The sequence below is a fragment of the Puntigrus tetrazona genome, chromosome 13 (genome assembly GCF_018831695.1).
Source record: "Puntigrus tetrazona isolate hp1 chromosome 13, ASM1883169v1, whole genome shotgun sequence".
Lineage (NCBI taxonomy): Eukaryota > Metazoa > Chordata > Actinopteri > Cypriniformes > Cyprinidae > Puntigrus > Puntigrus tetrazona.
In genome coordinates this window covers 12193228-12218809 of record NC_056711.1, presented here as the reverse complement: position 1 = coordinate 12218809, position 25582 = coordinate 12193228, and the positions used below count along the sequence as shown (strand labels likewise).

Below are 25582 nucleotides of genomic sequence, written 5' to 3'. Positions count from 1 at the left end.
TTCGCCGAATTAAACTTTAGTAATTACACCTTCAATCAACGTATTTGTTCCTAACTAAAGAATCGCTAAGAAGACTAGTTGGACCATTTTTGTGAGTCGGATCAACCGATTCATTTAAAAAGGTCCGAATCAAAAGAACGATTCGCTCGCGGATCGGACATCGCTAGTTGATGTCAGAGAAACGAACTCGAGGCTCGAGCTACCTGCTGGATCACCGAAGAGCCGAACTGGCGCGAGCTGCCGAATGAACTAACGACATGCGGAGACACTTTAGGAAAGCGCTTGCGAGTAACTTAAAATAATTAACTTTATCAGGAATTATTAATAATACGCATAAAAAAGGCATCGGTTGCGTTTCACGTCGCAGTTAGTGTCTTGCAGGAATGCGTTGGAGTTTGCGGTCTGGTCGACTCCGACTGATGCTCGCCTTTGAACAACAGCAGCGTTGTTTATGAACTGGGGAAGATTTGAAGTGAGGCTCGTCCAGCCAGAGGGGGAGAGGAGACGAGGGGAGGGAGGAGAGAGGCGGGGAGGAGAGGAGAGGGGCGCCCAGAAAACGCCCTGCTGCTCAATCCTCTCAAAATTAAAAGTTTATCGCGCCATTGACGGTACGCTCGCGTTAAGGATGGGTGGTTTGACTTCTCTCAGCTGTTTAAAGTAACCACTTCACAGATCGTTTTGAAGGGGAAAGTTTGGAAAACCTCAATTGTTCCCATTGGATTATTTTTTTTCCGCTTGATTCTGGACAAGCCCGGGGTACTTTTTTGGAGGGCGGCGATTCGGAGGCTGCCTAGGCCCGCCGCTCGACGACTTGAAAGAATACCTTGTATCTTTTAATGTGAACCAGAAAAGTTTTGTTAGATCGCTCTTCGTTGCTCAGACTGGCGCCAGGACAAGGCAAAAATGTCGCTAGGAGCGGAGAGAAGGATGGAAAACCGGCTGAGACAACTGGAAGCCATGCTCAAAGAGCCGCGGTCTGCGATCAACTTGGAAAGTTTGCTGGTAAGTTCACCGTCCTTTTTCATGAATGTTTCATGCGCCTCGAAGATCCGTTGCCTAGAGACACTTGAGACAGAAAAAACAGAAAAATAGCAACAACCTAACCGCGATGTTGCGTTGCTGAAACATCAACTGCGAGGAAGCTCAGTGTGCACGTTCACGTCTCTTTTAATATCCTCGGTATTGGTGCATAAACATCGCTACCCACTTCCTACTTTCCTTGTCAATAACTTGGGCTAACCTCAAGTCTCACTCTCCACGTATAAAAGTATTCTTGCATACACTTGCCATATTTGAATAACTCTGCTGCGTCAAGTTCTGAGTTCATCTGTTGCCTCGCTCCAAATATAGTAATATTGTTGGCCTGCAACATGACAATTTCGTAATTCCCCCTTCCTGCTGCCGATGGCTTGTTTGGTTCTGGAAGGAGACCGTGCTATTAACTGGCCTGCAGGTGAAGGTTTTAGGCGTTTCTGAGAGGAGAAATATTCACCGTTTGATCTTATCTTTTATAGTACCCTCCATAGAATTAATTTATACGTTTATTTTTCTGTTAACTGATAGATGAACGCTCAGTGCCCTTGTGTGTTTGTGGGCACATGTGCGGTTCAGTTGGTGCCCAGCGATAATATCTCGAGACTAGAGCTTGTCAATCGGTTTATGTCTATGTATATTGAAAATACAGAAGATAGGCAGAACGCCAGAAGTGAGATAAATCTGACAAAACCTCGTTTTGGCTGCACCATCAAACGGCAAACTGTTGTGATCTATATATAATAAATTCTATATTAATTACTAAATGATAAAATTATTGTTTTGAGAGCAATGTAAATGAGTTCTAATGCTCGTCAGATGTTGTTTTTCTTTTCAGTGAGTTGGAGAAACTGACAAAACCAATACTGAACTGTATAATTTCTGCAAAGCTTATGACATTAAACAAAACAACAGCAACCAAAAGTATGAACCTTTGGTTAGTCTGACATACAGTCCCACCCCAAACTCTCACTATTGGTTAAAATCATAGTTGTTGCGTTGGGCTGGTTGTGATGCATAAACTAACAGTCATGATTTGATAGAGCAACAGGGAAACCAGCCTATTAATGTATTACTTATGGTTTTGGATAATATAACAAACTATTTTCATGTCCAAAAGGAAGTATTTTTATCTGACTAATTATGTTCGCTTTAAATGTGTGTGTTTGGAGTTCTTCAGAGATACACAAAGTTGTGAAACTTACTGCTCATAGTAAGTGAAGTGATTCATCCGAGGCGGTTCTTTTGGTACTGAATGTTCCTGCATGCATATACTGTGTGTAAAATGTCAGATGTGCGTGACTGATTAAAGTTAATCTGCTCCAAAACCAAACAATGCTCTGCAGACACTTGAGGAAGCATGATTTTGACTCTCTGTATCTGGGCCAGAATTTGGTCTAAGCTCTGAGCAGATATGGGTCATCCTTTCTGAAAGAATCGGTGTATGTTTATCAAAGAGGTGTGTGTGTGTGTGTGTGTTGTCCATTATGAGAGTGCTGGTGACAGAGTTTCTCCACAGCTGAAGAATGTGTGTGTTTCCTGAGGAGGAGATGAGCAGAGAAGAAGTGGGAAGCAGTGAGTGGGAGTGAACAGGCTTCACTCTCCTTCTCTCTCTTTCTGTCTTTCTCTCTGCCATTTTTAGCTCAAGTCCCTCTCTGGTTTAGCTCAGGGCAGGAGATAGCTCTGTGTGTGAGTGTTTAGCTGTACAGAGATACTTCTAGAAAACAGATCACAGACGTTTCCATTTCGTTGGTGCTGTATTCTTCCAATATGATGTTAAGGTTGCAATTGATGTCAAGAATGGATTTTTTTTTTTAGTTTATGCCCAAAAATACAAAAATGATCTTTCTCTTTGCTTTCACCCCCCCATGAACTCTTTAACTTGTCATTAATTATAGCTCAAGCTGATTACTGACAGTTATCCAGCATAATGCGATTGATTTCAGGCCTTTAAATCAAGTATTTGAGCCTGAGATTATACCCGCTTTGGCCAGTCTGTATGTGTTTGGCTGAGTGATGCCAAGCAAATTCATCAGGAATTTTTGGAATTTTCCAGGTATGTTTCCAAAGGCACTTTTCCATATTTATGGTGCAATGCAACCCTCCTTTTTTTCTCTGATTACTACGTTGTCTTACTGTGACAGTTTTTAATCCATGCATATAAAAAGTTATTGAATCAACTTAATGTCAGAAACTGCATTTTTACATGTAATGGTCATGTAATATAGTTGTTGTTTTTTCTTTACAGCCGACATGGATGCCAGTTTATAACATGGCTTAATTTAATAGGTAGTAAAGAACATATACATAACAAATTTCGTAAGCAAAATGTATTAAAATAAATCATATAGTACTTTGCTGATTAAATTAAGGAAATGGTTCAAACTTATGGAAAATAGGAATTAAATTTCCCTTAAATAAATACTCATTCTTGTGTGTGAGAATTGATGTGCTAGTCTGCTAGATTTTCAGTGTTGTCAAAATAAAAGTCTTTCCGTTGTGACACTTCTGATATGTAAAAATATATAGGCTAATCATTATACATCGTTTGTCCACTACAGGCTGAGTAATAATCAAGCTACACTTGAACCTCTGCTTTCACAGGCTTTAACTAACCCCTCACTAAAATGCATGTTTGTTATCTTAAAATATGTCAGTGTCATTGTTCTGTGTCTCTGTCATGCACACCTTCTAAAGCATTTTGTAAAAATGGCTTAAATATCGTAATATCTTAATTTTACTAATATTTAAGAGTAAATGCATGTTGTGTCTGTTAGTCAACTTAAAACAGACTACGAATGAGTGTCTGTATATGTTTTAAATGTAAAGTGTTAAAGTTAAGAAAATAGCAACATATCTTTTTTTTATGTCGTATACATCTAAATGTAACAGGAAAAAAAAGTAGTTTCTTTCTTGATTGGATTGAATCTGAATGCAAGCTTGCAGTCAATTGTATGAAAGCGGCTGGGTTTATGAGGGCAAATTAATGGGAGAAGTCCATAGAGAAGTCTGTTGTTGCACTAGAAGATTGGGTACATTTTATATATATATATAAAAAAAAAAAAATTTTTGTCTGAAGAAAACCAAACTTGTAACGTGCATGTAAATCTCCTAATCCAAATGTGACCTGTTGAACAAAAAATTCAGAAATAGCTACCACGCCAACATTCCAGAGCGAATTTCTCCCCTTCACCTGAAGATGATGTAATATTCCTGCTAAATTTAGAGGGCAGCAGTTGGACGTGGAGTTTTACACTTCCTCTAACATAAACTGACACTCACTTTACCAAAACTCTTTAATCTTTTAACAAATGGTCTTTCATATGATCAGCATAATGGACGATCATTAAACTGGTTGCCTTGTACAGTTAAAGTCGATCCAGGTTGCAGTTTGGTCTGACAGAAAGGGCAAAGGTCAGGCTCAGGAGGGAAGGTTAATGAATAACCAGTCTGTCATTTATTTAGTGGCTGTCAGAAAGGCAGCGCTCGGACAGGTACTTGTAGCGCGCACAATCCCAGTCTAACCGTAAAACCAGAATGCTATTCTTTATTCGTAGAAATCGGGCCTCGTGTTGCTCTGGATTGGGTCAAAGTGGAATGTTTCAGTTGCAGTGTTTTTTAGACACTTAGTTTGCAACCCTGAATAGGTCTGGCTAAGATAACCGGCGGTCACGCTGTAGGCTGGAATGTTGATGGGCCTTATCTCTGTTCCCTTCATCCCTTGAGGTGTGTGGATAGCGTCTGCTTGTATAGTTTGCGTGTGTTTGTGTGGTTGCAGTGGGTTAGAGATGCTGACCGCAGTGTTCAAATTCCACCCTTGTCCTACACATGCACATTAGACACGTGTTTTGTAACACAAAGCTTGCAAATAAGCAGGTTTTTTAAAATACTTTTTCATCTTCGTGTGAAAACGTTTGTTTTAAGCTTTTTAAATCCCTTTAAATCATTTATAGACCATTTATATCTGACCTTTTAATTTTTAAAACTCTAACCCTAATAAAGTTTTACCAAAAAATACCGTACCGGTTTGTAAACTGTTCTGTTCTGCAAAAAAAACATTTAAGATGAATTTTCAAAAGAAAAAAAGAAAGGGTTTTGAGGGTTTTTTGTTAAAAAAAATATACTTTTATTCAGCAAGAAGTGTTTATAATATGCTGTTCTATTGCACTTTCTATTAATAAAAAAAATTATTTGCTTTGCATCTTATGTACATTTTAAAATATATTAAAATGGTAAAAATTGTAATAATATTTTATTACATTAGTTTATTACTGTATTAATTTGGTAAGAGTGTAAGAGACTTGTTTCATAAATATTATTTTACCGAAGCCCAGGCATCTGAAACATAAAGACTTCTCTGAGTCTCTGAATCCTCACTCTTACTGTAACTGTATCTGTGTGATGGTGTCTTAGGTCCTGTATCTTACTGTAGTCTTTCAACCAGCACGTCTTCAACACTGAAGCAATAACATGAGCTCGCGCACACACACACACACACACACACGTGTCTTTGCATGCTGTTGTGTTTGTAAGGTTTATTCAGGAACATCTGGGATAAGCAGGAGTCCATCTGGATCCTGATACTGTTATTGTTTGTTGTCATTGTTGGATCTTATCAGCCCGCAGCAGGTTTAATCTCATCAGGAGAGGATCTGTTCTGCAGCGAGAGAGGAGATGTGATTTCATGTCGCTAATGTTCATACCTGTCCTGTGTTCTTCACTGTTTGTTGGATATGGAATTTCATTGGATGCTGTGCTGATGAGATCTCTCCATGTTCTCCTAAACTTCCTGTGTCATATATTGAAGGAGCTGCATATTGTTTTGTTTATGTCAAGCAGAAGCTACTGTTTTGCTGGAGAATCCAAGAAGTGTGTGTGTGTGTGTGTGTGTGTGTGTGTGTGTGTGTGTGTGTGTGTGTGTGTGTGTGTGTGTGTACATGCACGTCACTGGATGCAGATTCAAATGCGTCTCTGGAAGAAGGACATAATGTAACTTTTCTCTCACGTAATATTGTAAACAAAGCAAACCATATTTGATAATAAACATTTTTTAGAGTTATATCTTTTCAAATAAGCTTTTGATCCAATTCCCAATACTAGGCTTAAAGATTTGTTTCAAATCAACTGATCAAGGTTAAATATTTTCATTAACAGCTTGCTATCAGAACAGATTAAATATATCATCCACTCATATGGACCACTTTTCTAAACTTTGTGATGCTCATGCATGCTTTTGTTTATTTTTTTTTTTATTAAGACTGGTCTGGAAAAATTCACCATTAGTGTCCACTGAAAACATAGATAAAACTTTAAGTAAAGCTTTAAACTAAAAGGCATAGTGTAACAATAAATTGATAACTGTTATACTGTATTCACTGTGGTTACTTATTTATTTATGAAATGGAACAATGCATTTATTGCATTATAAAGAGCAATACAAGGCATAATCAATCCATTAAAACTACTTTTATCATGCAAAGTGCTGCTAAAATTGGTTTGGAACAACATGATTGTGTGTAAATGACAGTAGAATTTCTATTTTTGGGTGAACTAATCTTTTAATGAAATATAACTTGTTCTATGTTTTTCAGAAAATATTGGGTTGTCAAAAGGTTCTCCCTGAACACCTCTTTCCTAGAATAGAAATGGTGACTGAAATGAAAGGTTTGGCCAGTGTGGTTTCTAGAAACCAACATCTTGGTATAAAGTACCAGAATGCATCAGCCACATTGAAAACTGACCAACAGTGGTTTCAGAAGGGATTTGAGGGCAAATGGAGCTTCACAGGAAGATGTGTTTTAATGCAGAGCTTCATAAGCAGACAGCTGCATGCACACTGTAGTCTGTTCTGTTGTTCATCTGGACTGCAACTGTAGCTTGTTTGTATGATGCTTTATGGTATGGTTTGTGCTGCTGAGAAGTTGTGTGTTGTCATTAAGTTTTATCTGACTGCCATGGTGGACGTGAGATGTGTCATCTACAGGAGATGAACGTTTTCTCTGTCTAGCAGTGCTGAGAAAAAAAACCCTCTTTATATATTGCATTTATTTGATTAAAATACAGTGAAAATAATAATGCATTGTGAAACATTAAAATGATTATAACAAATAAAGTAAATATTTATATTTAAACCTGTGATGGCGAAGCAGAATTTTAAGCAGCATTTCTCCAGTCTTCAGTGTCCCATGATCCATCAGAAGTCATTCTAATACATCAATTCTGTGCTCAAGAAACATTTCTTTATTAAAAATAATTCATATTGAAAATGGTTGTGTATTTGTGAACTTAGGTGATGCATTATTTCCCAGAATTCTGATGATTAAGTTTGCAACATTATACTGTCTTATATATGTCTTCACTTATCAATTTAATGCAGAAAAAAGCATTAATGTTTTTAAATAAAAATAACTAGTGTGTGTGTGTGTATATATAATAATTTGTTGATTATTTGAGGTAGCTGTTGTCTGAAGCAGTTTATTAAGTTGTTTATTAACAAGCTTTTTTCCATTTTGGCTGAAACTGATCTTAGTCGTTGTAATTTATGAACAGATGTTTTGAATGTTCCTTCTCCGTGTCTCAATTTCCACTGGAATATTTCGCTTTTTTTTGGCGTGCACTCTGTTCTCGTGTAATCCTGTCTCTGCGTGCGCTGAAGGATGAGACCCGTTTTAACTGGACTAGTGGCATTAGCAAATTAGGCTAATTAAAACGTCTGACTAACTAACGGAGGATAGAGAATGCCTTTGAACACTCTTTAGCACCCCATCAAGGGTGGTATGTGAAGCTGACCAGCTTCATGGTGTGAGTCTACAGAGTTTCATTCAAAATGGATATGATTTGTTATCTTTATTGCACTGGAAAAACCACTGATCTACATTCTTCAGCGAGCCGTCTGACACATTAATAAACACATGAGTTATGGAGCCTGCTGAAGTTATTAGGTGTGTACAGTATGGGTGTCTTTGGGAGAAGGAGTGAAGTGTACCTCTCATCACATTCCTATCAAGCCGACCGAGTTCAAGCACGTGCATGTACTTTGCTTTCTGATCTCTGATACCGAGGGATGGAGGATGTGCTGACTGCTGTAATTCAGCATTATATTGTTGATGAGCAGCTGTTTAATGGTTTAATGTTGCTCCAGTCACTTTTCATAAATAATGTATCAGGTTTTTTTGGAGTTACAGGATCTCTCTGCAGTGAAACTGAAGTGTGGCATCCCCTCGCACAGTGGATCTATTCCAAGACCTAGTGAGGCACCTTGTTGTCTGCTGCATATATAGGCATTTGTCTTCTTAGGCATCACTGTAACTCAAATAAAACTTCATAATTGGTACCTTTTTATATAGGCAGAAACGCTGAAGTGTAAATCTATTGTCATAAGGCGGCAGAAGCTGCATTAATAGTAGTGACCAGTATTGGGCAAGTTACTTTAAAAAAGTAATGGTTTACTTCTCACAAAGTAACCGATTTCCAGGGAAGGTAACTATTGTTACTTTTTTTTTTTGTAATAGGTCAAATAACTTGGATGCCTTCAGTATTAAATGTTAAATAAAAGAAATGGACACTACATGGAGTAAATTATTTTTAAACATTGTACTGGCTTTTTAATTTTATTTAACAGAACAACCGTAATATTACAATGCTAACATTCATTAATGTTAATGGAGCTTTTATTTAGACTGAAACCAGCAGGAAGTCCTCAGTGCTTCTTTTTTTGACAGCAGCAGATTTATAAATGATTCTCATTACTAATTTGGTAAGATGCGCGTATCGCATTGTCACATGCCTTGAAATCATAAAAATCATCCTTTCCTCTTTTTACAGAAGACATGCGATGCAGTACTAAACAGTTTCTCGCTGTCTTTTCTCCGTCATGTTTGCTGCATTAGGGCATGCATATTTGATCACATCACATCATTGTTCAGTATTCTTTATTTTCGGCAGGACATTTGGTGCATCCATAGAAATACGCCATCAAGTCACTATATCGTTCATATTGCGATATTGTACTTTTTATTATGTAAAAATAGCTTCTTTTTTTCATCTCGTAGTAGTTGAATAGTTGTTGTTGTTGTTGTTGTTGTTGTTATTACTAAATAAAACATACAAATTACTGCAATTAGCACTGCAGGATAAATCAACTGATAGATGAGTAAAAAATTTTTTGTTGGAAAACTGCCGGAAGACCATGAAGCTTGGATTCTGGTAAGAACAGACAATTTATAAGCTCTTGAGTATGGGAGGATAAAATGAGCTAAACAAACTTTATTTTTGCCTTATTTTGTTGGAAATGACCTCACACCAGTTTGTTTTTTGATTATGATTCAAGTATATTAGGGTTTTTAAAATGCTGTCTACATAGGCAGCTCATTATGTTTTGGAATGCAGCCAATATCATTCATTGTTTTCCACAAGTAGACGCTGCACTTCTTAGGCCTTCACATCATTGATATGTGTCTGTGTGCATTCAACAACCAAAGTGAGGAGCAGAACACTGCATTCAATTCATCTTCAGTACAATTGAATCCACTGAATAGCCACTACTGGATATGTGGATTGATAGATGAGTGGAACACTTTATTTGTTTGTTTCGGTTGCTTAAAGAGAGACAAAAGTGGTTTGTTGGACAATTATGAAATTATACTTCAAACACATGAGTTGCAAGAATCACTTGCAGCTCTTGTCCTAAAGGTGCTTAATATAATGACTCTCATAGGAACGTGTACGGCCCGTTTTGACGGGTCAGTCTGAAATCAAGTGGAAATGCTGCTGATGAAATTCTCAGTGGTTACACGAAATTCAGAGTTAACTAAGATGTGTGTTCGTAATAATTTAATAAGAAAATGCAATCATACATGCAGAAAATGTATATTCACGAGGAAGCTTTGATATGTTTTGATAGATTTTTAGAAATAAACCCTCTTTCCTGAATGAGAAGACTAATATGTAAAAGTATCTTGTAAAATTTGGCTTTTTAATTCTTTCCAGAAGTTATCAGGTCCCTCCCTCCTTTTATTCGCCTTCTCTCTCGCTTTCTCTCTCTCTTTTTCTCTGTGGGCAGATAGGAGAAACACAGCCATATAAGGTGGTGTGATAGTGGCCTTGTCCATTTTTACTCGGGAACAGCAGCTGTTCCTCTCGCCCCCTCAGTCAAAACAACCAGGAAACCTTTTCCCAATACTTTCAAGAGTTACAGAAATCCTGCCCTCCGACACTTTCTCTGCCTGCCTATTGCTGACTAGGAAATCTTCACATAGTGAAATCTCTGTAACGTGCAGGTTCTTGTACAGTGCGACAGAAATGCAAATGCATGAAGTCATTTTTAAGCCAGCAGTGTCACATGACCCATAAGAAATCATTAATATGCTAATTTGGTTCACAATATTATTGGTTTTAAATACAGTTGTGCTGCTTAACATTTTTACAGAATTGTTACACTTGATAGCAAAAACAGGTCGTTCGTAATGCGTGTCATGTCTGAAAATAAAAACACGAATATGAATTAAATATTCATAAATTAGCAAGGCAAGCATGTACAAATACCAAACTTTATCTCTATGATTGTTGAATTTCGCAGTTAATTTGCACGTCACGTGTGCCAAAGTGTGGTGCTACTGATTTCAATTCGAAATTTTTGAGGTTTTGATTTTTTGCTTTGATTAGTTTTGAGAAATGTGTTATATGTTTCAGGAAATAGTGTGTACAACTGTGAAAATCTGATGGTAACGACACTCCAATGTATCTGACAGACTTATTAAATAGCAGAATGTTTTATTTTATTTACTCCGAATCGATATTGGGTCCAATAAGGTCATTTTCTGTGGATCGGGTATCGATCAGACGAGACTGATCCAATTCCGATATTGTGCATAATGTGTATACTATTGTGTGTTATTGTCGAGTCCCACAAAAGGCACAAACATTCTAAAGCACCATAAAATTTTCGTGCACTATATTTCATGTGTTCTGAATCGCTCAGTGTGAGAAACAGATGACTATTTAAATCATTTTTTTAAAATCAATTCTCTCATCTTAGGCTGTCTGTCCTCCATTTAGCATTCAAACTGTGCGCCACGTTTGGTGACTACAGTCAAAACCATTAAACACTCTTAAAGAGCACTCGATAAGTTGTCAAGAGAAACGCTCAATATAAGTGCAGATTTATCAATATCTCTTCCCCTTTTCTATGCAGACTTGGAGGGCTGAGCGCTGGGACTCATTCTGCACACGGGATGCCCATATGGGCTTTGTATGCACATAAGTGATCTGTATTGGAGACTTCCATATTATAGTATTTTTCTGCACAATGAAAGGTTATTAATAGTCTTTCTTGTTCTGTTTTATCTACCACATGTTGCTGTCTTCATTACTGTGCCATACGTTTGAAAGAAATGTCTTTTTAATTTTATAGTATATATTAATTTTGCTTATTGTTTTTTCATGACTGTATTTTACAACAATAAAATGCAATGAATGTGTAACATTTTACCAGATTTAGGCCTCCACTTATTCACTTTTATTTGTAAATAAAAATGTTTGACTTAATTTTATAAAATGATTGCGCACCCATGATTTTTCTCAAGTATCATTTGCTGCTAAGTTAACCACTTAATTAGTCTATATTAGTATTTTTGTCATAATATTTATTATATATTTTTTTTATAAATATGTAGTAGATTAAGAGTAATGATCAGGTCAACACAGAGAATGGTGTTAGATTGGATCGGTATCGGCAGATGCTCAATATTTTCAGGATCGGATCGGTTCTGAAAAAATGGTATCGTTGCAAACTGCTTGGTGGATTTGCTGAAGTGATCGTTCCCTTTTTGTCTGTTCCAAAATCTACCAACATCTTAAACATTTTCTGTACAAATGTTTGTAGTTAATCTCGAGTAAATATTGAGCAGCATTTTACATTTTAATTTCAGCATGTCTCATTGCCATCATAAACGTTTATTACATGTATTGATGTTATATCAGCCATCTGCCACCCTTCTCTCTAGATACTGGCTTCAGCCTCGGTTCAATTGAAGTGTTTGGCTTCCAAAACAGCTTGTAACTAAATGCATCAGGCTGCATGATGCTGAGAAATTATTACAAAATAAAGATAGTTTAGCATGCTTTTCAGCAGCAAACAATGTGCAGTGAACTTTACAGGTTGGCACCTTTTGTATCGGGGAACGTTGTCATGTGCTTTTAAAAGTTCTAAACATAATTCATGTTGCAAATGTTTAAATATCGGTCTGCTAATCAGCTTGTTTTATCAGTGTATAGCCAATTGCTGCACACAGGGGAGCTAATAAACAGAATGGTTGCCAGTAACATGAGGTTGAAAGTGTGAGAATAAGGGTTGTTTGAGCCAGAGGATGTCTGCGGGTTTAACTGAAGCGTGGATAATCATTTGTCATTATTGCAGTTAGTGTTGGAGGTTGTGTGTGTGTAGGTGGGAGTGACTCACCATTTTTTTGTGTGTGTGCGTGTGTGTGTGTGTGTGTGTGTGTGTGTGAGAGAGAGAGAGAGAGAGAGGTAATGTTAAAGTGCCGAGATGCAGTATTTTTAACTCCCACTCGTGTTTTCATTTGCCTTTTGCTTTAACATGAATTTTATGCATGTTTCATAACAACAATGTTGTTTTTTCATTAATGTGCAAGTCTATAACTCAAAATAACCCACGGTCATAGTCCTGTGTTAGTTTTTTTTTTTTTTTTTTTTAGATAATTTTTGTAACCTATTTTCTCAATGTATACATATATGTATATGATACTGTATAAGTGAGTAAAACACTTGGAGGGAAAAAGCCTTCACATCAGTGTTTGAATGGCACAAAAAGGGCCAACTCTTCAATACTTTATTTGTGCTTTGACCTGCAGACACAATATTATAAATAAATAATTGTATAGGCATTTTAACAGTTTTCTTTTAGTTGGCCAGAGTTGCATGCACACATTGATCTCTGGTTCTAAAGTGCAATAAAGTCGTTTGAAGTGATTTGAAGCAATTAAAGAAATGGCATTCGTACAACCTGCAATGCTTTTAATACGTTTTTGTTTTGTTTTTTTTTTTTTTTTTTTTTTTTTTTTTATCCTGTAGAGGCTGAAGGTCAAGTCTAACCTTTTGCACATCAACAAAGGTTTGTTCAGCTCTGTAAGAACGTTCAGTTAAAGGTTAAGTATTAAAATACTTTTCTCAGGTTAATGTGCAAAATGGCACATATTTAGTGGTGCAAAATGGCACAGTTTCAAGTTAAACTTTAAGCAAAGCACAGGCAAAAGGTGATACTTTGCGTGTGTTGGGTTGAAAATGGAGCCACAATTTTAAGCTGAAGATGTGGTTCTCTTTTGTAGATGTTTGCACAGGTGGGTTACATGTGTGTTCATGGGTACCGCTGGGCCCCTTATATTTTTGGTCTTTTCAGCACACCTCACACCATCCTGATGTTTTAAATGTTTACTTTGGTGTGTTTTGGTATGTTCTGTTTCGTGTCTATGGTGGCTGTATAGGAGAGGGGGCCAGAGGAAGAAACGATGTCATCTCTAAACTGCTCTATGACACTACAGCAGCTTCTCTGGTGGCAGGTGTCATTTCCTGCCTGTGTGTACTTGAGATAGACAGTGTGTTTTTTTCCCTTAAATAGAAGTTTTGTATTTGAAGTGCTCTGTAGTGGGAAATGTGCTGTTGATGAAACGTAACGGGCACACACTAGACGTCAGTTCAATCGAATGTCAGTCCCATGATGCTTTGCAGTGTTTCCTAAAGAATTTAGCTGGATGATGTCAAATCACTTACTGAATTAACAGTTTTTTTTAGTCTTTTAGCCTGATTCATTTGAAACGAAGACTTCAGCATTCTGTTGGGAATTTGTTGTGCCACGCCACATCCAGTATAGACAGCAGAATAGGTTCTATTGTATTTTGTCGCATCGTACACACGGTGTCAAGTCTTTAATGATGATCATTAAAATCCTGTTCTGCTGCCACACAAGTGTCAGAAGTACTACAAGGAGCGCCGTGCCATGTCTTTAAAATTTATACACATTAATTTCTACGAGCTTGCGTGCACCTGAGGCGCCACTCGGTGTCTGCACACGCCGTAAAACAACGTAAAGATGCGACGGGGCGCTTCTCATCTAGTGTGCGACCAGCTTTAATCGGGCATCTTGCCAGACTAGTCTACATTTGGAGTTATGTCATTTTTGTTTGCTCAGGTATGCTGATTGCACTAAAATGTGAAGCCAAAGTTAATAAAGAAAAAGTTGCTGCTTTGTTGCTGGTAAGATGACATGGTCCCTACCCCCACAGCAAACCGAACGGTGCTGTTAGTTTATCGTTACACCCCTAGTATCTGTAAAAATCAATTCAAATATGAATCCTACATGTTCTACGATGCTCTGTGTGAATGTATGAATGAATGAATGGCAGACATGCAGTTTTTTTACTACATTAAAGAATGTGTGATGCTCGCCATGTTTTCAGCATCTGTTGTCTCCTTGAGGACATAAATACAAAAACAAGAACTACTCCAGAACTACTATGAAAGTAGCTTTGTTTTTAATTAGCACGTTTTTGTTTTTAGCTTTGGTACAGAAAACAGTGGATTTTCACTGGTATCTGTACTGAACACAGCGATGTTGGTGCCGTGACGACACTAGTCCGCGCTCATCTGCAATTGAGTATATATGCGGACGTGGCTGTGTGCAAGACCGAGCGGAACGTAGAAAGTGACATGTAACAGCCTACGTGTTTTTTATTAGGATAAATAGTGTTCATATCAATATCGGAATTATATAGTATTGACTAAAATTAAGAAATATGTTGTGATATATACATTTTGGCCATATCGTCCAGCCTTATTTGTATGTAGGGGTATCAAAATTAATCATTGCATCGCGACGCATGTGTGGACGATTCTGCATAGATAATCGAATATGCCTTATTTGTTTGTAGCCCATGACATAATTTCCATACTTTTGTCACACGAGTGATGCATTGTCTTTGTTATCCTCTTTTATTAAATTCTATTTTCTTGTATATTTTGAAGCTATATTTAGGCGTACTTTGAATTCTTAACAATAATGAATTATATATGAATAAGTGAATTGAATTGTGAAACCTGTGCCGATTCACACCCCATTTTTTATGTAAAAAGTGCAATGTACAAAAGTAAACAGTGAGTACAATGATTTAAATAATTTATATGTTAGTACATATTAGTTAAAGACACAATAGATGTTGGATCAGAGTTATTTTTTTAATAAGCTTTGTGCATTTTTTTTTATTTGAATAACTTGACTTGGCATCCAATATTTTTAAATCACTAAATATATTTTTAAATCACTTTTTTGTCCCCCGCCAAATAGAAGCATTCTCAGTATGATTTTAAAAGAACCATCATCATGAAATGTGAAATATGCATTAAAATGTCTTTTACTGGAGTCATGACATGGAGCAAATCTGGCCTATTGGTGCAGACTAATGGCCAAATAAAAAGTACATTAAAATCATTACTATGTTAATTGTGTTGATTTTTACCTGATATGTATCCCCCTGGCCTGCTGTAGAGTAAAGTGAGGCAGAACAGGTGCATTTATAAAGAAAAGTGAAGATTGTGTCCATGAAGATTTCGCATTGTGCAGTAAAGGGTAGATAACTTTTGGAAGTTGAAGGCAGGGCAGGAGAGAGAGTGAAAAAGGGAGAGGAGGGGGAGAGGTGTGGCCGCTGGACATTCCGAATGCTTTTCCGGTAAGGGTTTCCAGCGAGACCATGCCTGGTATGTCGGTCACAACAGACCTGGTCTTGCTTTAAAGCACTTTACAAGCGCAGCAGTGCCATAACCACCAGCCATCACCTCAGTCTGCATGTGCAAGAACAAATCCATGGGTCTGGTGGCCTCGATGTCTGCTTAATTGTTTTAAATGCATTTCCGTTCATTATACACAGCATTCCCTTAGGGCAGAACATCATCTAGATGCCCAAAAAAGGTGAAGTGTGTTGTGGTTAACAAAGGCTGTAATTTAAAAAAAAAAAAAAAAAAAAAAAAGATGAATGACTTGTCAGATCAGGCTTCGGGAAGTGGATGTTCTTTTATTATCTACTGACTGTAAAGCCTTGCTGATTTATCAATCTTAATTTCTTCAGGCTGGAAGTTCTGCCTAGCCATTAAACTTCCTGTCCTTGAAATATGCCTGTAGCTCATTCCACTCAGGGTTTAAGTAAAAGAGATTTAACATTTGTTTTTTTTTTTCCCCAGACAAATAGACATTTTCAAAACAGTAACCAGATGGGATTAGTTTTCTAAATTGTTAAATCGCTTAGCTACAATTCTTCACATAAAGTGCTTCTCATTTTATCTACTGGTTCTGATTCGCTTCTGATTCTGTTTTGTGGAGTGGTTGTCACAAAGGTTTATATGCATGTATGCAGAGCACATGACTTTTATATTATTACAACATTATGTTTAGAATTAAGGAAAGAGAAGAAATAAGATCATACTTCTAAGAGCAGTTCTTCTACACTGGCCTTTCATAGCAGTTTGTGATCACTTTTGCCAAAAAATAAATAAATAAATAAGTACACCGGGTAAGAATATATATAGAATATGAATAAGTATATATGCTTTTAGAAATTTTCCAAGGATGTGTAAGAAAAACATAGACATGTTCGCTTTGTATAAATGCTATTTGCAAGAAGAGCGTTATTTTAATGCTTTACTCAAAGTGTTCGTCTTTCTGTTTCAGGATTCCATGAATGCCCTGGTTTTAGACTTGGACTTTCCAGCCTTACGTAAAAATAAGAACATCGAGACATTCTTGAACAGATGTGAGTATCTGCTTTTAAGGAGCCATGTTTTTCTCTGATTGTTGTTTTGTGTTATTCTGCGGGTAAAGGAAATACTTAATGGTGGCATCAAGTTCTACAATGAGGCAGCTTCCTGCTAGAACATCAACAGCATTTATTTGAGTTGAATTGTTTTGAGTGACTCTTCCTAATTTGGGCCCCTCACTTTACAAAACTGAAGCTCATCCCATAAATAACTGTGAAAACTGCAGTTTAATTTGGTTTGTTTGGTATGAAGAAATGTCTTGGAATTGATGTCATGAAGGGGTTTAATACATCTCCTGTGCAGTTCATTGCAGGACACTCGGGGCTTTCTTTTTTAGGCCTCGCAGATTAAACAAAGTTTGACTGTAGGAGGTGCACATTCTCATAAGCTAATGAAGTTTTGGTTTGGTTAATATTAATCTGTATGGAAAACCAGGTGCTTTATTATAAGATCTGTTATGGACTGGTCGTCCAGTCTTCCTTCCTGTGGCTAGGTACCTTTTGGATAGGTTTCAGCATCCCAATGCCAGAAGGTTAGGAGATTAGCAATTTGGAGAATGGCTGGATTGGTGCTGACATATATAGTTTTTTCAACACAGTTCATCTTACTTCACAATTGTTCCCAGTAATTTAGTATTTAATTAGTTTTAAGTTATCAGTAGTATTAGATTAAATTCAGTAGCCAAGTAGCATGCCTGTGTGAACGCATCTGTGTCTGTGTTCTGTTCATGCACTATTAAACTTTTGACTAATTATCACATTGTCCCGATTTTGTTCCTTATTCTGCCTGTTGTCATGGAGACCAGCAGGGCTGTATGGACATTATGATGTTTGGTTTGGAAGAGAGAGTGTGACTCAACAGTCCTCTCATCCAGACTGTGCGAACTGTCTGCACTTCTCTTTGATAATTGTCATTCCTGATGTTGCTGTCACGCTAAATATGCTCAGTGTTTTGATGAATTAACTACTGAACTTTAACTAAACATGTGCATGTTTAAAACACTTATTTATTTATTCATATTTACAGAGAGAGAGAACATTAATGATAAATGGGATTTATGCGGCAATAGCAACAAAAAATACTCAACTATTTGGTTATTTTGCCAGTAGAACTTATTTAGGTTAGACATCATATTGAATTAAATGAAAATGAGGAAGTGAGGGACAGATTTATGTCTATACAATGCCTTGCGCTGTATAAAGTGTAATTTTCACAGCTTGCAACAAAACAGGGTCCGTTTTATCAAGTCTGAAATCTAAAGTTTTTAGAAAGATGTTTTGTCCATTGAATGGATATACTTCCATTCCTCGCAGCCTCTTTTTCATTCTTGTCAAACATTAAATACGATACAACCCTGATTAAGAGTTATTGATGGTAAATACTGGCAAAATGAGTGTGTGTATGTAGTTATTGTTGGTATTGTTATAAATGTTATTGTTATTTTATATTATTACAATTATGTCCATTTTATATCAGTCATTATTATTAAGAGACCTGACAGGTCACCAGAAAAGTAAATCTTTCTGTTCATGACATGACCAAGGAAATGTGACGTGTTATGAGAACTTTGATGTCTTCTGCATACAGATGAGAAGGTTATGGGCCAAACGAGGGAGCTCCAGATGAAACCAGATGATTTTGACCGAGTGAAGGTGATCGGTAGAGGGGCGTTCGGGGAGGTCCAGCTGGTAAGAAAAAAATCTCAGGGTGCATTTAAACACATATTTGTTGACTGTTAAGAAAACTAACAAATCTTTTTCCCATTGTTTTTTTTCTTTTGTGCTTTGTTATTATCCTATAGCTAGTTTTGAGTACATTTAGTGCCAAATTTGTGTTACATTAAGTTATTGCTTGCACTGCTGTATTAATTGCTTGTCTTATGGATGGGTTAAAGTGTGTGCACATTCATTCACAGTTCTGTGTCGTTCCTGTCGAATAATTGTGTATTTACATGTTAAAAAAAAAGAGAGCATGTGTAGTTTGGCATTGTGCCGTCACTCTAGGTGTGTGTTTGTGATAGTCAGGGGAGAGATGCAGTGGGATACGTCTGGACAAGCCTGCAGACACAAACAACATGATTACCCAGTATTCTTCTGTCAGTTGTCTGACAGGGACTGTGTGGGTGCATTATGCCTAAAGCACAACAACAGAGGGTGCTTTAAAATGTGGCTTGTCTGTGTTGAAGGCGAAACAGTCTCTCACAGAGTATTTATTAGTTTTAGTTTTTAATCATTTTGGGAATAAGGCACAAGTCCTGTTAGAAATTGAATAATGCATTTTGTTAGTAATTCTCACAGACGCTGTGCGATGTTTTGTTATGATCTGATTGCGTGTTTGTGCAGGTTAGGCATAAGGCCTCTCAAAAGGTGTATGCAATGAAGGTGCTCAGCAAGTTTGAAATGATCAAACGTTCAGATTCTGCCTTCTTTTGGGAGGAGCGTGACATCATGGCGTTTGCTGACAGCCCATGGGTCGTGCAGGTAAGATGCGTTGACTTTTTTTTTTTTTTTTTATGTATATATTTTTTGAAGCCATAAACTTTTTTTCAATGCATTTTCATGCACAAATACTCACTATGGTTTGATATATAAATATAACAAATATGCTGTTTTCAAGTGTTATATATTGCATGGCTATCCAATATGCACATTATTCAAAAGTTTGGGAGCAGTAAGTTTTGTTGTTGTTTTTTGTTGTTGTTTTTTTACTGTATAATAACAAGAAATGATTCTAGAGAGCTAAGTCAGCATATCAAGAATGATTTGTGAAAGCTTGTGATTAGGACATTGAAAACTGGAATATTGACAGCTGAACATTCAGCTTTGCCATCGCAGGAATAAATCACATTTCAAATCTTAAAAAAGTAAAAAACAATCAAGTGTGTTTTATAGTTTTGCTGCTTTTACTGTATTTATTGTATCACAAAAGCATCCTTGGTAAAGCAGAAGGCTTCTTTCTTAAACATAAAAAAACCCTTCAAATTATATGTTTTTACTGATTCATATGATGATTTATTACTGTTACTTTAAATGAAATGTGACACTTTTAATTTGCTAACAAAAAATATTGAGTTAGTAAGATTTTAATTTAAATGACAATTTTTTTTTCTTTTGTGTGTGTGTGTGTGTTTTTGTATGTGTATATGTATTTATATGTGTGCAAGTGTGTGTGAGTTTTTGTATATATGTCTGTATATAAAAGTATAATTAATAATAAAAACATTCTCAATTCGTTCTTGTCTTTCCCCAGCTGTGCTGTGCCTTCCAGGATGACCGCTCTCTGTACATGGTAATGGAATATATGCCAGGAGGAGATCTTGTCAATCTCACCAGTACATACGACGTTCCAGAGAAGTGGGCAAAGTTTTACACTGCTGAGGTTGTGTTAGCTCTGGACGCCATCCACTCCATGGGCTTTATTCACCGCGACGTCAAACCAGATAACATGCTGCTGGACCGCTACGGACACCTCAAACTCGCTGACTTTGGGACATGCATGAAAATGGATGGGGTAAGAGGATAACCCGTTATTGCAGTGCCAACTGATCAAAACCTCAGGCTTGCTTTGGTCAGCTTTTGACCGGGTGCTTTCACCCTGAGTGCAGGGATTTTTAGGTCACTCTTGGATGTAATTAGATGACAAATACCTTGAACACATGCCAGTTCTTGTCCAAACTCAAAGGAGCAAAGAAAAACTCAGCCGTCCTCTCATTCCTTTATGTCTGAGTGAGGAAGACCTCAGGTGGATTCAGAGGTCTTAGGGACATACTGAGGCTAAGAAGCTGCTGTATTTCAAAGATTTTCAGTTTATGTTGATTAAAGGTTAATTATAGCCAGCCCCCCTAATCTAGTTTTTATAGGATATCAGCACAAATGGCTCAGTTGTGTTTGATGCCCTAAATGTAACATTGTCATCCAGTTCTGTACATTTTCTGCTTTAACTCTTTTATACTTTGTTATTATAGAGCAATAGCTGTACTATATTGTATATTTGAGTCTGGGATACTTAAATGTTATGAGCTTGGTGAAGTGATGAAAAAAGATCCAATTCAATAAAAACACTGAAGGTGAATTCTTAACTTTAAATTTAAAACAGCAAATATATCAATATTATATCAATATATTAATGAATATCTTGTATGTAGGCAGGAGCACTGAACTAGAATGGAATATGTCAAATGTAACTGATACCAATATATAAAATTCCCTACAGGGACGTTTTATTTGCCCCACATTTTGCATATGTGGGGCATTTTTTTTCCCTTTTATTGCCAGTTATTTCCCCCAAGTCCTGGTTAAATTCACAATCTAGCCACAAAAACTAGGCTGGACATACTGCTTGGTGATAATATAGTGCCATCTAGAGTAAAGAAGCAGAACTGCACACTGAGAAAAATATTTTAATTGCTGCCAGTACATCTCCGTTTGTGTTTAATGCAATATAATGTGATATTAGTGTTTTTTTTTTTAAATTGTATATATTGCAATGTAGAGTCTATAGATCGACAAACATCCTATTAGTTGACTTATTGATTGATTGGTTGATAATAGACGGGGATGGTTCATTGTGACACTGCGGTTGGAACCCCTGATTACATCTCGCCGGAGGTTCTCAAGTCTCAGGGAGGGGACGGATACTATGGACGCGAGTGTGACTGGTGGTCGGTGGGAGTATTTATCTATGAGATGCTGGTTGGTGAGTCAGAAATGTGAATGTGCATTTGTCTAAATTGTGCATTTGTGATATTTATTAAATGAGATAAATGTTTGTGTGTGTGTGTAGGTGATACACCATTTTACGCAGATTCTCTGGTGGGGACTTACAGTAAGATTATGGACCATAAAAACTCTCTTAACTTTCCTGATGACGTTGAGATCTCTCAAGAAGCCAAAAATATCATCTGTGCCTTCCTAACAGACAGGTGAGCTTTTAGATGCACAGATGCATTTCCGTGTATTTCCATATTGATGGTCGGCTGTCAGGGTTCAAGCCTCTTTGATGAAATGTTTTGTGGATGCTTGTATTTGGTAGGGAGGTTCGTCTGGGTCGAAATGGGGTAGAAGAAATTAAAAGACATCCTTTCTTTAAAAACGACCAATGGACCTTCAGCACCATTAGAGAGAGTGAGTAAATGTCCATTATACTTGTGTGTGTTTACAGTGTATTTTAAACATTTTAAGCATTTTGAGTAATAAATATGTTTGTCATATTACTGGGAAGAAAAAATTAATTAAGTGAGTGCATGTATTTCTCAAATACCTTCTTGCCTTTATGCACCACTGCTCTCATGGGGGAAAAATGAACAAATCATCTTAAAAAAAGAAACTAAAAAAAACTAAGGTAATATAATATTAATAAAACAAATGTCATAAAATACATTTTATTAACTTTTTGGTTAAGATGAAAGGTTAACTTTGTTAAATTAGAAATTCTACTCTAAAGTGGATTTTTAATCCTATTTAATAATCTTCATTTTGACATTTAGAATATATATTTTAAATGTATCAAATTACAATTTTAGCATTATAAATGTGAAATTACAATAGTTTGATAAAATAAAAGTTTTAATGAAAACTTTAATAACAATATTTAAAAATATTTAGAAGAGTTGAACAATTAAGTGTCCAGAAACATTACGTTTAGTTATGCGTTTTTTGAAAACGGATCATTTCTGCAACACTTTTTATGTATTTCTAATTAAACTGAAATCAAAAAATAAAACTATAATAACTCAATACACATTCGTATTTCAGTGTAACCCAAGTAAAGACAAAGCAAGACTTTGAGGTAGAAGTGAGCATGATGCAATATTAGTGTTATCTCTACTATCAGTGTTGTTTACATCAGCTGTTATAAATGCACAGTGACCGTTTTTTGTCCATTCTCTCTGCAGCTGCAGCACCTGTGGTTCCAGAGCTGAGCAGTGACATAGACACCAGTAATTTCGATGAGATAGAGGAAGATAAAGGAGAAGTGGAGACCTTTCCCACACCCAAAGCCTTTGTTGGTAATCAGCTGCCATTTGTGGGGTTCACCTACTTTAAAGAAGACCAGTAAGACCTGTTTTTATTTCATTTTTTTCACTTGGATCTGTACTTGTTGTCCTGATGCAAAACCAGTTGATAACTGATGGGTTTTTTTGTGTAGGTTGCTGAATGCTGTTAACAGTTCAGCAATGAAAAAAGATCACCCTGCATCCAAGACAGAGGTATGACACGCACACTTTTGTCATCATATTATACATTTAATTTAACTGCATTATGATCTGTAGAGACTGCATATACATCATCCAGTAGTCCCTGGAGGGTAGAGACTTAATATGAGACTTAGACTTAGTGCTTGCACTGGCCATAACATTTTTTTTCTCTCTTTTTAATTTTATTTCCCTTTAGGACAATTTAGCAGTAAGTATTCACTTTCTCTCTGCTTAATATATAGATCTTGTTTGGTAATTTATAAATGTAGGATATTTATACCGTATTAAATTGCTTTATTTTACACTAAGCTCCAGAAGAAACTTCACTCTCTAGAAGAGCAGCTTAACAATGAAATGCAGGCCAAAGATGAGCTGGAGCAAAAATATAGAAGTAACTGTAGCCGCCTGGAGAAGATCACCAAAGAGCTTGATGAAGAAGTGAGTGGGTGTTTCGGCTCTGAGATCTCAGCCATTCGTGTACAGGAATATACAGTAATCTTACAACATGTGGTTATAGATAAATGGCAGAAAAGGGTTGGAGACGACTCTGAGACAGTTGGAGAGAGAGAAAGCTCTCCTACAGCACAAGAGCGTAGAGAGTCACCGCAGGGCAGAGAGTGAAGCCGAACGCAAGAGAGGCCTGGAGAACGAAGTGAATAGTCTGAGGGATCAGCTGGATGAAATGAAGAAGAAAAACCAGAACTCGCACATCTCTAATGAGAAGAACATCCACCTGCAGAAACAGGTTTGTGGGTTAGAGAGAAAGAACACACACATGCATGCAATTGGGGTCAAAAGGTTTTTTTTTTGTTTTTTGTTTTAAAAGAAATTAATTATTGGATGCATTAAAGGATGCATTAAATTTCTTAAAGTTATTAAGTGCCTGTAAAGACTATTATAATATGATATTAAAAATATTCAAATGCTACTCTTCCCATAGCATAATTTCTGAGTGATCATGTCACACTGAGGCTGAACTTTTAGCTTTGCCGTTTCAGGAATAATTTATATTTTAAATAAACAAAAGACAGTTATTTTAATATTAAAACAGCAAAGTTACTTTTTAATTTTTTAAACTACTATTTTTTTTTTTAAGTAAATCCAATCTGGCAGAGCAAAAGAGACTTCCAAGCCCAAATGTTTAAAAGTTAAATGTTTACATTTATATAATATGTAATTAATAGGTGTGTGTTATAATAAATACGTAAATATGATATGTATTTGAATGGTTTGGAAGTTAAGCATTTATGGGAATATTTTGTACTTGTGACATTTTGTTGCATAGTCTTAAATCAGATTGATACGGCATCTGTTAAAACCCACTTTCAGTTACTTAAAAGTAGAGTTCCCAGAATTTCAGTCTTCCTGGAGCAACACGTGGCTATGTGTTTTTCTCGCTATGTGTGATCAAGTAACAGAGTGATCCTAGAAACATAGCGTCGCATCCCCATTATAAACTCTCTCTCCGACAGCTGGATGAGGCAAATGCGTTACTGCGGGCGGAATCCGATGCTGCTGCGCGGCTGCGTAAAACTCAGACAGACAGCTCAAAGCAGCTGCAGCAGCTGGAGGCTCACGTGAGAGAACTGCAGGACAAATGCTGCATGCTGGAGAACAGCAAACTCACACTAGAGAGGGAGAACATCAGCCTGCAGGCCGCGCTAGACGTAGAGAAACGAGAGCAAACCCAGGGCTCTGAGACCATCTTTGATCTACAGGGTAAGTGCATATCCTCTACTTTGAATGGATGTGTTCATTTGACCCTCGAGCGTATTCATCCACATTCCACGTCTTGTCTTCAGGACGCATCTCTGGTTTGGAAGAGGAAGTGAAACAGGTGAGACAGGCACTATCTAAAGTTGAGGCGGAGAAGAGGCAACTTCAGGAGAAGCTTACAGACTTGGAAAAGGTAAACAAATCATTCTTCTTTGCTGAGACAGTTGTGACATCATTATAGGCTGCGGTTGTGGATTCGAATGTCATTAATGCCTTTCTCATACAGTGTTAATCATTCCCAGCATTCCCTGCTGAAATAATGTTGTACACATATAGCGGTTAGAGAGATACAGACCTGATTTATTGGGGTTTACTCACTGTTAGTTGCATTTAATGTCCAAACACTCTTGTAATGTCCCTCCCTTTTGGTTTTTGCTCCCAATAGGAGAAGAGCAATAATCAGATTGACATGACCTATAAGCTGAAGATGTTGCAGCAGGGTTTGGAGCAGGAGGAGGCAGCACACAAGGCCACAAAAGCTCGACTTGCTGACAAGAACAAGATCAGCGAGTCCATCGAAGGAGCCAAATCTGAGGCGGTGAAGGGTATGAGAGTTTAAAGACATTAAAGATCCATTTAAATTTTTTTTGTACGAGTTTCCAAGTTTCCTATTTAAACAGGAAGCTTGACAGTAAAGCTTACTTTTAAATGTTGAATTGATAATACAGTGTTTTAGAATTTAGAGTTGGTGGTTTAATTAATTTTATTTAATTAATTAATAAATGTAATTTAATTACATTTGAAGGAGATTTGATTTGA

At 36.8% G+C, this 25582-nt stretch overlaps 1 protein-coding gene across 4 annotated transcripts in view; it reads left to right on the top strand.

Annotated features, from left to right (window-relative positions):
• Nucleotides 1-168: 168 nt before the first annotated feature.
• rock2a (rho-associated, coiled-coil containing protein kinase 2a) overlaps nucleotides 169-25582 on the top strand; it is a 34763-nt gene continuing 9349 nt past the window's right edge. For 3 of the 4 annotated variants that reach the window (XM_043256333.1, XM_043256332.1, XM_043256331.1), the window contains exons 1-16: nucleotides 170-1002; nucleotides 16766-16847; nucleotides 18439-18539; nucleotides 19194-19331; nucleotides 20101-20361; nucleotides 21402-21546; nucleotides 21634-21772; nucleotides 21883-21974; nucleotides 22745-22904; nucleotides 22999-23059; nucleotides 23244-23255; nucleotides 23357-23485; nucleotides 23565-23792; nucleotides 24520-24766; nucleotides 24850-24956; nucleotides 25209-25368. In XM_043256333.1, coding sequence (XP_043112268.1) covers nucleotides 904-1002; nucleotides 16766-16847; nucleotides 18439-18539; nucleotides 19194-19331; nucleotides 20101-20361; nucleotides 21402-21546; nucleotides 21634-21772; nucleotides 21883-21974; nucleotides 22745-22904; nucleotides 22999-23059; nucleotides 23244-23255; nucleotides 23357-23485; nucleotides 23565-23792; nucleotides 24520-24766; nucleotides 24850-24956; nucleotides 25209-25368 — 2161 coding nt within the window. In that variant the 5' untranslated portion in view covers nucleotides 170-903. Of the gene's footprint in view, nucleotides 1003-16765; nucleotides 16848-18438; nucleotides 18540-19193; nucleotides 19332-20100; nucleotides 20362-21401; nucleotides 21547-21633; nucleotides 21773-21882; nucleotides 21975-22744; nucleotides 22905-22998; nucleotides 23060-23243; nucleotides 23256-23356; nucleotides 23486-23564; nucleotides 23793-24519; nucleotides 24767-24849; nucleotides 24957-25208; nucleotides 25369-25582 lie in introns of all 4 variants that reach the window. The other variant, XM_043256330.1, reaches the window with a different exon arrangement.